We start from the raw sequence: 14,597 nt of genomic DNA on the forward strand, positions 1-14,597 counted from the left end.
TCCTGTAGTCATTGTGTTCGCTGTACACTTTGATGTGGCTTGAGGCACGCTGATTGTAAACCACTGGTGTGTTGTGCGTGCCAGTGATGTGTGCTTGTGAGTAAAAACAATGGTGTTCGGGGTTTGTGCTTCTGATAAATCTCAAATTTGCTAGTGATGTGTGCTTGCTGAATGTCTTGTGTTCTAGTGATGTAAGAAGTGTGCAGTCTGCTGTTTCCTTTTGCAGAAAATATAATAAACAAATAATTTGTGTTTGTCATTAGTTTGTTAATTACAGAACATCTGATACATGTGTTGTGTGGCAATCATATGGGTTAGTAAGATATGGCTAATGATATGCATGGGGCATTTGGGTGCTGCATGTTGGCACTATATAGAGAGTGTTTGTTTCTGGATGAGCGTTTGTAGGCAAATGTAAGAATTCATGTATGAGGTTTGGTGTGTATATATGTTTAATGGAGTGTGTGAAAGGCTATAAAAGGAGGCAAGTGTACAGATGTACATGTAAGTTAGAGGGAAAATGTGAGCCACACAGGCATTAGGGCAGTTTTTATCCGGGCCACTTGAATGCAGGAGTTATGGGGTACAGCCTTACCCCAGTCTTGTACAGATATTCTTTTTTTAATGCTCCCAAGGCAAAGAGCCATTAGCCCTCCCCTGATGAGCCCCTTGTCATATGCATGCATTTTTTTTTTTTGCTTTGCGAAAACATTTTAATTTCTTTTTTTTCCTTCTTCTTTTTTCCCTTTTTTGTGTGGGTGGGTTTGGTTTAAAATAAAAATTAAGAAATTCTAAGTGCATGGGGCCATCATAATACAGTTTACAACTGAGTAAATGTTATTGGATGGGGTAACAGTGTACACCTCACTTTCACCTGGTTTCCTTTGATTGTGGAGATATTGTGGTGCTGGAGATCCTATGTGCTGTAAATAATAGAACTATAAGCTATCTACTGCCTGTCTAAGAATGATGGTCCATAAAATGTTCAGTGCTGGTACCCCAAACAATAAGTGACCTTGTAATCCCTCCTAACCTTTTCAAAGTGGTAATGACACTGTATTACTGTTTGATAATGAAAAGGTATACCAATGTTTTTTGAACACAGGGTCAAACATCTGAATTTGATGAACCTTTGCAAATACAAGAGGACACCACTTGGTTAATAGAAAACACGTGAGTGAATTCATCCTTCTTATTAATTCTTTTTACTTGACAAATTGGAGCAAATGAGCTTAAAGCTGATGATATGAAACTGGAATAGCTGAACCATTTGAGGGCCAAAATACTTCTCCCTTTTGTGCACATGGAAGGCCAGACAAATATTGGCATTTTTTTTGTAACTGTGATTTTCAGGATTCTCATTATGGGCTGGATTCTCTTACAACAGGTAAACTTAAGTCTAACGTTACGTGTAACTTAAATATTATATATATAAAACACACAACACCCAGCACACTCACCCATTCCCTAAGCAGCAACTTCAAAGCTCACCAAAGGTAATAGTTTTTTAAAAACACCTGACTGCCAAAAATAAGGGGTATTTGGTTACAGTAAATGATCATACATTGCATAAGCCTGCCACAACATCAATGTACCTCATTCTTGGCAGGTCCTTTTCTAGCAACCTAATGCCTGCTCTTATGATATTAATCTCTTTACTTGGGAAATGCTTCCTCCTGGGGCTCTCTGCAATGCAAGATTAAACAGGGCCCTGGAATGAGGCACCTTGGACTCCCAAATATATTTACATATGAACCAAGAGGGCTGCACTCACCTCAACATGCATACATTAAAAGTGTGCTGCTGGGGCTATTTCATACAACATACAAGATCCTGTGCACTCTTTCAATAAACAGCAACTTCAAAGCTCACAGAATTAGGTCTTTAAAAAAACAATGGACTTAGGCAGATGTTTTTATATTAATGTGTATGTGTCCTTGTTTTGGAAAAGACTTGTATATTGAAGACGATTGTTATAGGTAATTATTACAAGGAGCACAATACTGTTTAAAGGGGTCTGTAGGTTTAATAGTGATCACTAAATCCAAATTTTTGAAAATATTCACAAATGGGTCTAACTTCTTGAATGTGATGTCATGGGGCCTTCTTGCTTTTAAGAGAGCGCTATTGAACACTTGACAAAAATGATAAAAAAGTTTAAAGGATGTATGTGACCAAACTAAGCAATCTGACACAATCTCAGGTGCCATCTGAGTTATTTGGGATGCAGCATATACTTAAGTGATTAATTAAAATGGTAGGGCTGATGGAAGTGCATAGAGTATGAAGAAATTGTTGAGGAAATTAAATGTTTGTATTCTAACAAATCAAAAGTAAAATTGGGCACTACCTTTACACAAATCTAACGTATTAAGCTTTGCATACTGACGTAGATACATACAGATGCAAGAAAAAGTATGTGAACCCTTTGGAATGATATGGATTTCTGCACATATTGGTCATAAAATGTGATCTGATCATCGTCTAAGTCACAAAATAGACAATCACAGTCTGCTTTACCTAATAACACACAAAGAATGAAATGTTGCCATGTTTTTATTGAACACACCATGTAAACATTCACAGTGCAGGTGGAAAAAGTATGTGAACCCTTAGACTAATGACATCTCCAAGAGCTAATTGGAGTGAGATGTCAGCCAACTGGAGTCCAATCAATGAGATGAGATTGGAGGTGTTGGTAACAGCTGCCCTATAAAAAACACACACCAGTTCTGGGTTTGCTTTTCACAAGAAGCATTGCCTGATGTGAATGATGCCTCGCACAAAAGAGCTCTCAGAAGACCTACGATAAAGAATTGTTGACTTGCATAAAGCTGGAAAGGGTTATAAAAGTATCTCCAAAAGCCTTGCTGTTCATCAGTCCACGGTAAGACAAATTGTCTATAAATGGAGAAAGTTCAGCACTGCTGCTACTCTCCCTAGAAGTGGCCGTCCTGTAAAGATGACTGCAAGAGCACAGCGCAGACTGCTCAATGAGGTGAAGAAGAATCCTAGAGTGTCAGCTAAAGACTTACAAAAGTCACTGGCAAATGCTAACATCCCTGTTAGTGAATCTACAATACGTAAAACACTATCCAAGAATGGATTGCATGGGAGGATACCACAGAGGAAGCCACTGCTGTCCAAACAAAACATTGCTGCACGTTTACAGTTTGCACAAGAGCACCTGGATGTTCCACAGCAGTACTGGCAAAATATTCTGTGGACAGATGAAAGTTGAGTTGTTTGGAAGAAACACACAACACTATGTGTGGCGAAAAAGAGGCACAGCACACCAACATCAAAACCTCATCCCAACTGTGAAGTATGGTGGTGGGGGCATCATGGTTTGGGGCTGCTTTGCTGCGTCAGGGCCTGGACGGATTGCTATCATTGAAGCAAAAATGAATTCCCAAGTTTATCAAGACATTTTGCAGGAGAACTTAAGGCCATCTGTCTACCAGCTAAAGCTCAACAGAAGATGGGTGTTGCAACAGGATAATGACCCAAAGCATAGAAGTAAATCAACAGAATGACTTAAACAGAAGAAAATACACCTTCTGAAGTGGCCCAGTCAGAGTCCTGACCTCAATCCGATTGAGATGCTGTGGCATGACCTCAAGAAAGCGATTCACATCCGACATCCCAAGAATATTGCTGAACTGAAACAGTTCTGTAAAGAGGAATGGTCAAGAATTACTCCTGACCGTTGTGCACGTCTGATCTGCAACTACAGGAAACGTTTGGTTCATAGGCGTGCGCACGGGGTGTGCCTGGGCACACCCTAATCCCCGCGGCACGCCTATGTATTGAGACCGGCAGGGGAGATCTCAGGATCCCCCCTGTCGGCTCATGCAGAGCCGGCGCTATCCAAACGCCGGCTCTGCTCTCAGCCTCCCTCCCCACCGACCCACAGGCAGTGAGGGAGGCAGGAGAGGACCGGCGGAGCTCTTGCCAGCAGCTCCGCCGGGTTCCTCTCGCGAGATCTGAGCGTTGCCGCGGCAACTCTCAGATCTCGCGAGACTGAACTCTAGCCACGCAGGCTAGAGTTCACTCACCACTGGACCACCAGGGAAGGATGGCAGAACAAGGATCCCCCCTCCCAGGCATAAGGTAACAAGGGAGGGGGGGTATTAACTGATCTGCCCCTACCTCCACTGGACCACCAGGGAATGTAGCAAGGAACAAGAATCCCCCCTCCCCACATAAAGTAAGAAGGGAGGGGGGATATTGAGTAATGTACCCCCACAATCACCCACACACATTCAGCACCCACACACATACAGCACCCACACACATACAGCACCCACACACATACAGCACCCACACACATACAGCACCCACACACATACAGCACCCACACACATACAGCACCCACACACATACACAGCACCCACACACATACACAGCACCCACACACATACACAGCACCCACACACATACACAGCACCCACACACATACACAGCACCCACACACATACACAGCACCCACACACATACACAGCACCCACACACATACACAGCACCCACACACATACACAGCACCCACACACATACACAGCACCCACACACATACACAGCACCCACACACATACACAGCACCCACACACATACACAGCACCCACACACATACACAGCACCCACACACATACACAGCACCCACACACATACACAGCACCCACACACATACACAGCACCCACACACATACACAGCACCCACACACATACACAGCACCCACACACATACACAGCACCCACACACATACACAGCACCCACACACATACACAGCACCCACACACATACACAGCACCCACACACATACACAGCACCCACACACATACACAGCACCCACACACATACACAGCACCCACACACATACACAGCACCCACACACATACACAGCACCCACACACATACACAGCACCCACACACATACACAGCACCCACACACATACACAGCACCCACAGACACGCAGCACCCACAGACACGCAGCACCCACAGACACGCAGCACCCACAGACACGCAGCACCCACAGACACGCAGCACCCACAGACACGCAGCACCCACAGACACGCAGCACCCACAGACACGCAGCACCCACAGACACGCAGCACCCACAGACACGCAGCACCCACAGACACGCAGCACCCACAGACACGCAGCACCCACAGACACGCAGCACCCACAGACACGCAGCACCCACAGACACGCAGCACCCACAGACACGCAGCACCCACAGACACGCAGCACCCACAGACACGCAGCACCCACAGACACGCAGCACCCACAGACACGCAGCACCCACAGACACGCAGCACCCACAGACACGCAGCACCCACAGACATGCAGCACCCACAGACATGCAGCACCCACAGACATGCAGCACCCACAGACATGCAGCACCCACAGACATGCAGCACCCACAGACATGCAGCACCCACAGACATGCAGCACCCACAGACATGCAGCACCCACAGACATGCAGCACCCACACACATGCAGCACCCACACACACGCAGCACACACACACACGCAGCACACACACACGCAGCACACACACACACACGCAGCACACACACACACACACAGCACACACAGACATACACAGCACCCACACATACAGCACCCTCACAAAAACACACAGCACCCTTACACACAGCACACTACCAGTACCCTCACAAGTGCACACACACACACAAACAGCACCCTCACACACAGTACATTAACAGCACCCTCACAAGCGCGCACACACAAACACCCTCACCCACATAGTACACTACCAGCACCCTCATACACACATCACACTAACAGCACACACACACACACACACACACACACACACACACACAGCAGTGTATGTGTGTGTGTATATATGTGTATATGTATATATACACATATAATATATATATATACATACATACATATATATACGCGGCATGTGCTTGTGCTTTAGGGTGCACACCCTAATGCAATAGGCTGCGCACGCCTATGGTTTGGTTGAAGTTATTGCTGCCAAAGGAGGTTCAACCAGTTATTAAATCCAAGGGTTCACATACTTTTTCCACCTGCACTGTGAATGTTTACATGGTGTGTTCAATAAAAACATGGCAACATTTCATTTTTTGTGTGTTATTAGTTTAAGCAGACTGTGATCGTCTATTGTTGTGACTTAGATGATGATCAGATCACATTTTATGACCAATTTGTGCAGAAATCCATATCATTCCAAAGGGTTCACATACTTTTTCTTGCAACTGTATATCTAAAGTCTCCTTATTATTAAATAAAATGTGTTTGGGTTTTATCTAGTATATATGTCTGCTAGCCCACCCTAGTTTTAAATTAGATATTTACATCATTCTTAAAGTTCTGTTATTTTCTTTTCAGAAAAAATACTTCTGACAGTGAAGACCTCAACACACCAATGATAGAACAATTAAGAGAGGCAGTTGATATGTTGCAAGATCCCACAAGGTAAGGTATACGCATGTAAAAATGTTCATGACTTTGTTTGCCTGTGTGAATTGGCATGGTTCCAGCCTCCTGATGTATCATTAGCAGCACTCCAGATGCTGCTGAGATAGTGATGGATCAGTCCTTCGTCTCAACATTACACTAGGGTCATGGACCCTGCAATTTTAAGTCCTCAGTTGGCAAAGCTACTGGTCTTGGGAGACTTGAATCATAGGATGGACCTGTTTGCTCAAACTGTTTGGATCCTGCTCAGTCACACTACTCTACAACACAAACTGCTCACTGTAGCTTTCAGTCTTCTTATTTTGGCAATTACAGAAGCAGGCTGGGTTCTTGTGTAATTTGTGCATATGGATTATTGATCTGTTTTCCCAAACCAAGTAAGGATGCACTTGAACTTTCCCCACTTTTCCCACATTCCTATCTATTTGCGTAAGGGGTGGATATATTGTTACATTCTTGACTGAGAAAGCCTTAGCCTGGGCTATACCCTCTGGTAAACAAAAAAATTAAAATACATAACTGCTCTGCTTTTGTTTCAGCATTAAAAAAAAAAAAGGATTTGATCCTCTTGATTATTCAGCATTGTCACGGCACCGGCCCGGCACCAGTATCGGAGGTGTGTCCCTATGCACTTGGTGTACTTACTGCAAGTACCACCTCCATCCTTCTCCGAATGAGAGCACTCCTCCTTCTGGCGTCTTGTCCGATGCCGGCCACTGCATATCTGAGCCTTTTTATTGCTCCACCTTCTCAGACCAGGTTGATGATGCGGATGTGCATGCATCATCACGCCAATAACCCACATGCACGTCATGATGTCATAGTGGCCAAATCAACCAACCTCTGGTCACTTAAAGCTATATATACCCTCAGTAACTGTTATAATGTGCCCTGTTGTGGTTTCATTTTAGTGGTTATGTGAGAGTTTGTTTTTCATTGTTCTACTCCAAGGTTTTTCTGATGCCACATGTTGTTATTTTATCCACCTTCGACTGAGCATTATTTAAGTTACATAACATTCACTAGCCAATGCTCAGATAGTTCATTGCTCTGCCATGATTATTGTTTCCCTTAGAGTGTATTATATAGTTCTGTTAATTTTTTTTTTTTTCTTATATAGTGATTTGGCTTGTATTTGATTATCTGTTTTCTCCATGGCTTGTTTTACAATTTTGTTGACCTTTTGTATTAGTGAGTTAGCCAACTTACAGCAAAGAGTCTGGCCTTCAATGTTTGCAATGATGAGTCTGCAGGAAGAGGCTATAGACACCAGAACCACTATTTTTGGCTTAAGTGGTTCTGGTGACTATAGTGACTCTTTAATAACATGACTTTATCTAACAACAACAAGAATAACCTATATGTCTCAAAATAAAACTGTAGTTAATATAAATCTGGTAATTCTCATGTCACTCAAGTTTTTCTATCTGATTTTGTAATTTAGAAACATTCTAATTTGTATTTTTTCTATAAGCATTGCTCCTTACATTTCTAAATGTATTTTCTTTTATCATTTTCCAGGTTAAATATGGAAATTGAAGATGCTATAAACCTGTATAATGTACAGACCACCGAAATATCTGATCTTAACAAGTCTACAGTAAAGTGTGTTTTTCTACTATTTTAAACATAAGTTTAATTAGTTCAGCACCATTTCTCAGTTTACGGTATACTGTCTTTTTTTTTTTTTTTCTTTTTTTCAGTGGACAGGTGGAATTACAGATGTCTCCAGTTTTTCAGGTAATTTATTTCCATAAAACAAGTTCATGTCTTGAAGCTAATTAAACATGTTTTTAATACTGAAGACATCAAGTGTTGTAGTAGTTGCAGATATGGCTGTAAAACGTATTGCAGACTAATAAACGAATGCTAATATACAAATTAAATGTATGTTTTTGTTAGAAATTGTCCTTTCCATTACTAGTACCCTAGTTTGTTGTTCACAGGGCCGGTGCAAGGATTTTTGACTACACAGGCGAAGATGAATTTTGCCACCCCCCTCCCCGTCGAAAAAAAATGTATCTTCACCTGTGTGTCTTTTACCCCCCTTTTGACTAACTTACCCCCTTTAGTGTTTTATATCCCATTGTGTATGTCTTGCCCCCCCTTTTATCCTGTGTGTCCCCTTTGCTGTATTTTATCTCTCCTGTGTCTCTTACAACCCTCCTTGTGTATTTTTTACTTCCCCCAGCCCCTTTGCCTTTCTCTTTCTCCCCCCAGCCCTTTTGTGTGTCTTTCGTCCCCCTGCCCTTTTGTGTGGCTCTTTCTCCCCAACATATTTGTGTGTATTTTTATCCCAGTACCTTTGTGCATCTCTTTCTCCCCCTAGCCCCTTTGTGCTTCGTTCTCCCCCACAGCCCCTCTGTGCTTCGTTCTCCCCCACAGTCCCTCTGTGCATCTTTCCCCCAGCCCCTCACCCTTCTGCGTGACTCTTTCTCCCCCCAGCCCCTTTGTGTTTGTCCCCCCTCAACCCCACTGGATGTTTCTTTGTGCCACCCAGCCCTCCTGTGTCTTTTTATATTCTCCCGTACCTTTTATTGCCCCCCCTCCCCTCCTGTACCTTTCGTTGTCCCCCCTCCTGTATCTTTCATAATCCCCCTAATGTTCCTTTTACTGCCTCAACTCATGAACCTTTCATAGTCCCCCCTCCCTACCTGTGCCTTTTCTTGTCCCCCCATCCTGTACCTTTTATTGTCTTCCCTCTTGAGCCTGTCATAGTCCCCCCCTCCTGTACCTTTTATTGTACCCCTACCCTCCTATACCCTTTCCCCCCTCCTGTCCTGTATCTTTTATTGTCCCCCTCCCCTCTTGTACCTTTTATTGTTGTCCCCTGTATCTTTTATTGTCCCCCACTCCCCTATTCTACCTTTTATTATTGTTCCCCCTCCTGTACCTTTTATTGTCTTCCCTCTTGAACCTTTCATAGTCCCCCCCCCCTCCTGTACCTTTTATTGTACCCTTACACTCCTGTTCCTTTTATTGTCCCCCCTCCTATCATGCCTCTTTTATTGCCCCCCCCCCCCTTCCTGTACCTTTTATTGTCTCCTTCCTCTCCCCTCTGCACCTCCATCCATGTGACTGAGCTGGAGGTCCGCGGCGAAGGATCCGGTTTCCTGTTCTGGTCTGACAGGAAGCAGTTCGTTGCATTTCCTGTCAGACCGGGTAAGTAGCGTTCCGCCCGCTCAGCCACGCACCGCAGTGACAGACAGGAGGGGAGCGATGCAAATGGCGCTCTCCTCCTTCTGTTCACCGGAGATCGCGCCCCCTGGACCCGCGCGCCCTAAGGCGGCCACCTGGGCCGCCTTAGGGTAGCGCCGGCCCTGGTTGTTCACCTATAATTATTGTTACTAGATGGCTTACTGTTTTCTCTAATTCTAAATTCTAATTCACTAACATACTTGTTTTGATGCACAGAATGATCATATCATTGAGACTTCACCTTCTCAAAATTCCCAAAAAGAAGAGGTGGGTCTTGTATTATCCTGCATAAAGTTTTTTTTGCAAACATATTTAAATACAATATCAGCTTAATATTAGATAGGGGTAAGCCAGTGTTAAAGGTCTATTTTTTCAAACTTTAATTTCTCTCCAATACAGCAACTAGTTGACAGAGTTTTTACCAGAGTTAAAATCAGATACACACTCGCTAGTACCTTGTGATTGCCCAGACCAGAAGAGTACATGGTACATCAAACATAAAATTAGTCAGGCAAATACTTAAGGCAAAGTCATCTGCATAACAATGACTTGTAGATTCTCTCAACGGGATGCTATTGTACAGTGTAAATGTGTGTGTGTGTGTGTGTGTGTGTGTGTGTATATATATATATATATATAATATCCATATATTAGAATTTTCACTTGGATGTCGTGACCCCAGAGCCCTACTTGTTTCTGTGTATATTGAATGCATGTGTCTCTGTGTTGTGTATATGCAACAGTTCCTGAATATCATCTATATTTTCCTTTGTTCAGCAAATAAGCTTGCATTGCCTGTACCTTTAACACTATGAGTACAGTGTCTATTCAAAAGTACTTTGCTTGATATAATGCACCCGGAATGAATTGTTCTCCTAAATTAACTTATGAAAACCAAGCATACTGTATAAATAGCTATGTATGCTTTTATTCACTCAACAATGAGTTTCCTTGCTGTGAAATAGCAGTTGGACAAAACCTACAATTTAGCCAAAAACTCACATTTAAACAACTCCCACATTTATTCTCATGTCACCACAAGTAGCACTTCATTGGCAAATCTCAAAATATTTTGTGTTAGGAAATATTAACACACTACAGATGTGGAATTATAGGGGCCATAAAATAACATTTTGTAATGTGACTAAAGTTGTGATATTTATAGATTGATCACATTTTAACATACAGGAGGACACATGGGCTATTTGAAAGGGAAGTTTGCAGAAACGTTTGTAGACAGTGTCCGTATAATTCATATAAATAATGGTGGCCACTTTCATAGATTGCTTCTTTTTTTTTTGACGTGTGACAGTGTGTTTATTTACCTTTGTCCACCATTGCCCTTTCCGCAGACTCCTCTGTTTGAGCCATATAGCTTCTCGTGACTTGTATATTTTATCTGGGACTCTGGTACATTGTCTATCAGAATCTCTCATTACGTACAGCTTGAGGCCCATATTTTCTAAATAGCACATTGTCACGGGGACGGACACACACTCTCTCTCTCTCTCTCTCTCTCTCTCTCTCCAGAGGCGCTCACTAGCAGACTCACACTCACATACAATTTTAGTTTGCTGGACATTGAAGCCTACTAGCAATGGGGACTCTGAAAGCACCGGAAGTTGCCTTATGCATCAAATTGCCATTTTCTGACTTTTTTCTGTTGGCACTTGCGATGTCAACTGGTAAGGCTTGGAGGCGGTGCTCGATGTGAAAAGGTTGGCTGCTGTAAGCACTTGGTCTTGTAATATTTGGAAATATTAGATGGGGGTTCCAGATCTTAACCTAGCAATATTTTTACGCCAACAGCGAGAGGGACTGAGGGAGCAAAATAAGTGGACGACTGCTTCAGAGGCATCTGCCCAGGGTTTTTATCCAGTAAAAAAACAAAAACAAAAAAAAACAGGCTGGCCAAAATAAAAAATGAATTGCATGTTGAGGTAGCCAGCATGAGTACCTGTGGCCACATAGCAGATATGTGACCAGATGCTCCCCCTCCCCCCCTCCTTCTGCACCTGGTTTATGGCTAAGAAATATTTAACCACATCTGCTGCTTCCATGGAGATCTGTATGCCTTCTCCTGGAACATTAAAAGTCAGTCTTCAATTACCTTTAATCATGAAATAATGAGTGAGGCTGTTTGTGTAATATAATAGGAGCCGAGCCGTTTTTTTCTGAAAGGTGTGCAATGCCATAGCAAATCCTGTCACAAAATCCTTTGTTGATGAAAACGATGAATTATGATTTAATAAAAGCGGTAATAGGGGCCTCTGGCTTTATTCATGGCTGTTCATGAATAAAGTTCTTGTGTTCACATGTGGCTCTTGTAATAACTCTCTAAAAGAAAAATGTGAGCACCTCAAAGGATAAGACTACAGCTGCAGATAAGGAGAGACAAGTAGGGGATATTCATTTATAATTTTCAACAAAAATGTAATTCTAAAAAAATAATAAAACTAAGTGCACATTAATCTCCAAACAGGCCTTGACTTAGTGCCTGGAATATCCTTTCTTAACAGTGATAATTTGGGCATAGCCATTGCCAGGATTAATGCAGCCCAACAGAGGGCCCAATAGTACCAATAAAACTATTACCGTATTCCATTACATAAAAGGTAGGAAAGGAAAGCATGCAGCGCTTAAATATAAAACCAATTAAGGAGTCGTTCACTAAACGCTGAATTGAAAAACAAATTGCAAAATCCAGGCTAACATAGCCAAACCATGATTATAGCGGAAATTCATTTTTAATTATGACAACTGAATATTAAGTTAATACACTTCTTATTTTAAATGAATAGCATACAGTTTAAGTTTCCTAATTTAAGGGATTTCACCATTATATTTCTCTGCACACAGAATGATGACGGGACTCCTACCATGTCTCCAGTACACAGCTCAGCAGCCTTTGGTCTTAAACCAAGATCTGGTAAGTTTTTACAAATACTGCTGGTTAATCTTCAAATATCTCATGGTGACAAATATGTGGTTTGCTTGTTCACTCTATTTTCTTTCAAAGCGCTAATTGAACTTTTGTTTATATATATATATGACATGCAATCAAAGTTTTCTTGATTTTGTCTTTACTGGTTTGATGATGAGATTCATTTTAGTTGACCTTGATGTGCAATGCATGTTTATCTAAACCAAGGAAAACAGTGTTTTTTGCCAAATTAAAAGTTGTAAATGAATTTAATATTAACCGTAAAAAAAAAAAAAAAGGCACTAAATTTGATTTTGTGTAACTAACGTTAAGAAATTAACAAATGCTATACTATGAAAGCTATTCAATAAAATTTCACCGGTCAGTGTCTTTTCCCCCCCCCTTTTCACAATAATGAAACTAATCACTTTCAAAAAAACGGTCTTTCCAAAAGCATACTGGTTTTAAAGATGTTGGCAAAAAAAAACAACACATTCTTTTATTTCTTATTTACTTTTAGCTTTAATCCTGAGCTCTATTGGTTTTGTTTATTTATTTTAATCTTGGTACTTTTTGCCACTCATCTGAATAAGCCTAATTTTTTATTTTTTTTTACCGTAATGTTAATATTCCAGAAATGTAAGTGCTGCATTTTGTAAATGCAATTCGTATTGCTGCATTCGTATCCAAATATCTTTTAAAAAGTTGTAGAATAAGATGTTAAGTGATCCTTGGAAATCTAAATGAAAGAAAACTCAATTCCATAATGTAAAACACGCTTACAGTAGATAATAGTCCATTTACATTCCAGTTATAAGAAATACTTGCACTCAATTACTTGCGCTGTTTTGTTGATTACATTTATAATGTTCAAACTGACTCCTTTATAACATTTTGGTAACTATAGATGGAAGAAAGCCAACAAGTGGTATTACATAATTAATTGGGGTACTTCATTATCGCTATACAATGGACCTGTAGATGGGAAATACAACAATGCACATGCCATTACTGGGGATGAACCTGCCCAAGCAAGGGAACACATATTACAGGGAAATAGATATATTTTCATTGTATCACATGACTACATTTCCATTGTTTGTTGAATGGAGTCTTGTTTAGTGTTGAATCAGTCCACATCACAGTCCACATCCCTGAATAATGGCTTCACATTCCATAGAACCATGAAGTCCAAGTAACATTACGTTGAGTTGCTTCATATGCTTTTCCCCATATGTTTGCACCAAAGAATTGCTAAATCCAGTTTACTTTATCAGTACTGTTTGTTTATAGCTGTAAGTACAGTATATATTCTTGACAAGGACAATGTGTTTGTTGCTGAAAGAAGATATTTAAAGCAGTCTCGTTGATAACTTTTAAAGAATTTTTATCCCCATCAATGGGGGGAGGCATGTGTATGCTATGGGTAATAGATGTGTAGTACTACATTGCCAAGTCTAATCAGATTTTATGGGAAGTTACTGTCAAGAGATTTGAGAACCACCATATGACTTTCACATTTAGTAAAATAACCGTGTAAAGAAGAAAAACATTGATAGAAGGACATTACTAGTGGGTAGTGAAGCATCTTTGAAGCATCTTCTTGCTCAGAGCACTAAAAATTCAGTATGCGCAGGCTTTGAAGAGCACCAATGAAAGAAGATTGCTTTTTAGAAATCTCTTTATGTGAATATCGAATAGTATGCACCACCAACTGTTACGTTTACATTTATTCATATGTTACTCCTCATAACGCCATTTTTAATTTACTATTTGATCATTTATTTCACTTTTTGTAATTGTGTTCTTATTTTTTTCTCCATTTTTGCTATTAATCAAACCTTAGATTAGATGTTTCCACACAGAATGATGGCATGGCACAGACCAAATCTGGTCCTGAATATTGTGTTAGAGGGACACTATAGTCACCACAACAACTACAGCTTAATGTAGTTGTTCTGGTGAGTATAATCATAGCCTTCAGGCATTTTAATACA

General features: G+C 41.3%; 1 protein-coding gene across 2 annotated transcripts in view; it reads left to right on the top strand.

The window, feature by feature from the left end:
- Positions 1-14,597, top strand: part of LRCH1 (leucine rich repeats and calponin homology domain containing 1) — a 203,127-nt gene that overhangs the window by 155,891 nt on the left and 32,639 nt on the right. For both annotated transcript variants that reach the window (XM_063426004.1, XM_063426005.1), the window contains exons 10-15: positions 1,106-1,173; positions 6,390-6,476; positions 8,001-8,084; positions 8,183-8,219; positions 9,894-9,944; positions 12,537-12,606. In XM_063426004.1, the coding sequence (XP_063282074.1) occupies positions 1,106-1,173; positions 6,390-6,476; positions 8,001-8,084; positions 8,183-8,219; positions 9,894-9,944; positions 12,537-12,606 (397 nt within the window). The remainder of the gene's footprint in view (positions 1-1,105; positions 1,174-6,389; positions 6,477-8,000; positions 8,085-8,182; positions 8,220-9,893; positions 9,945-12,536; positions 12,607-14,597) is intronic.

The sequence above is a fragment of the Pelobates fuscus genome, chromosome 1, assembly GCF_036172605.1.
Source record: "Pelobates fuscus isolate aPelFus1 chromosome 1, aPelFus1.pri, whole genome shotgun sequence".
Lineage (NCBI taxonomy): Eukaryota > Metazoa > Chordata > Amphibia > Anura > Pelobatidae > Pelobates > Pelobates fuscus.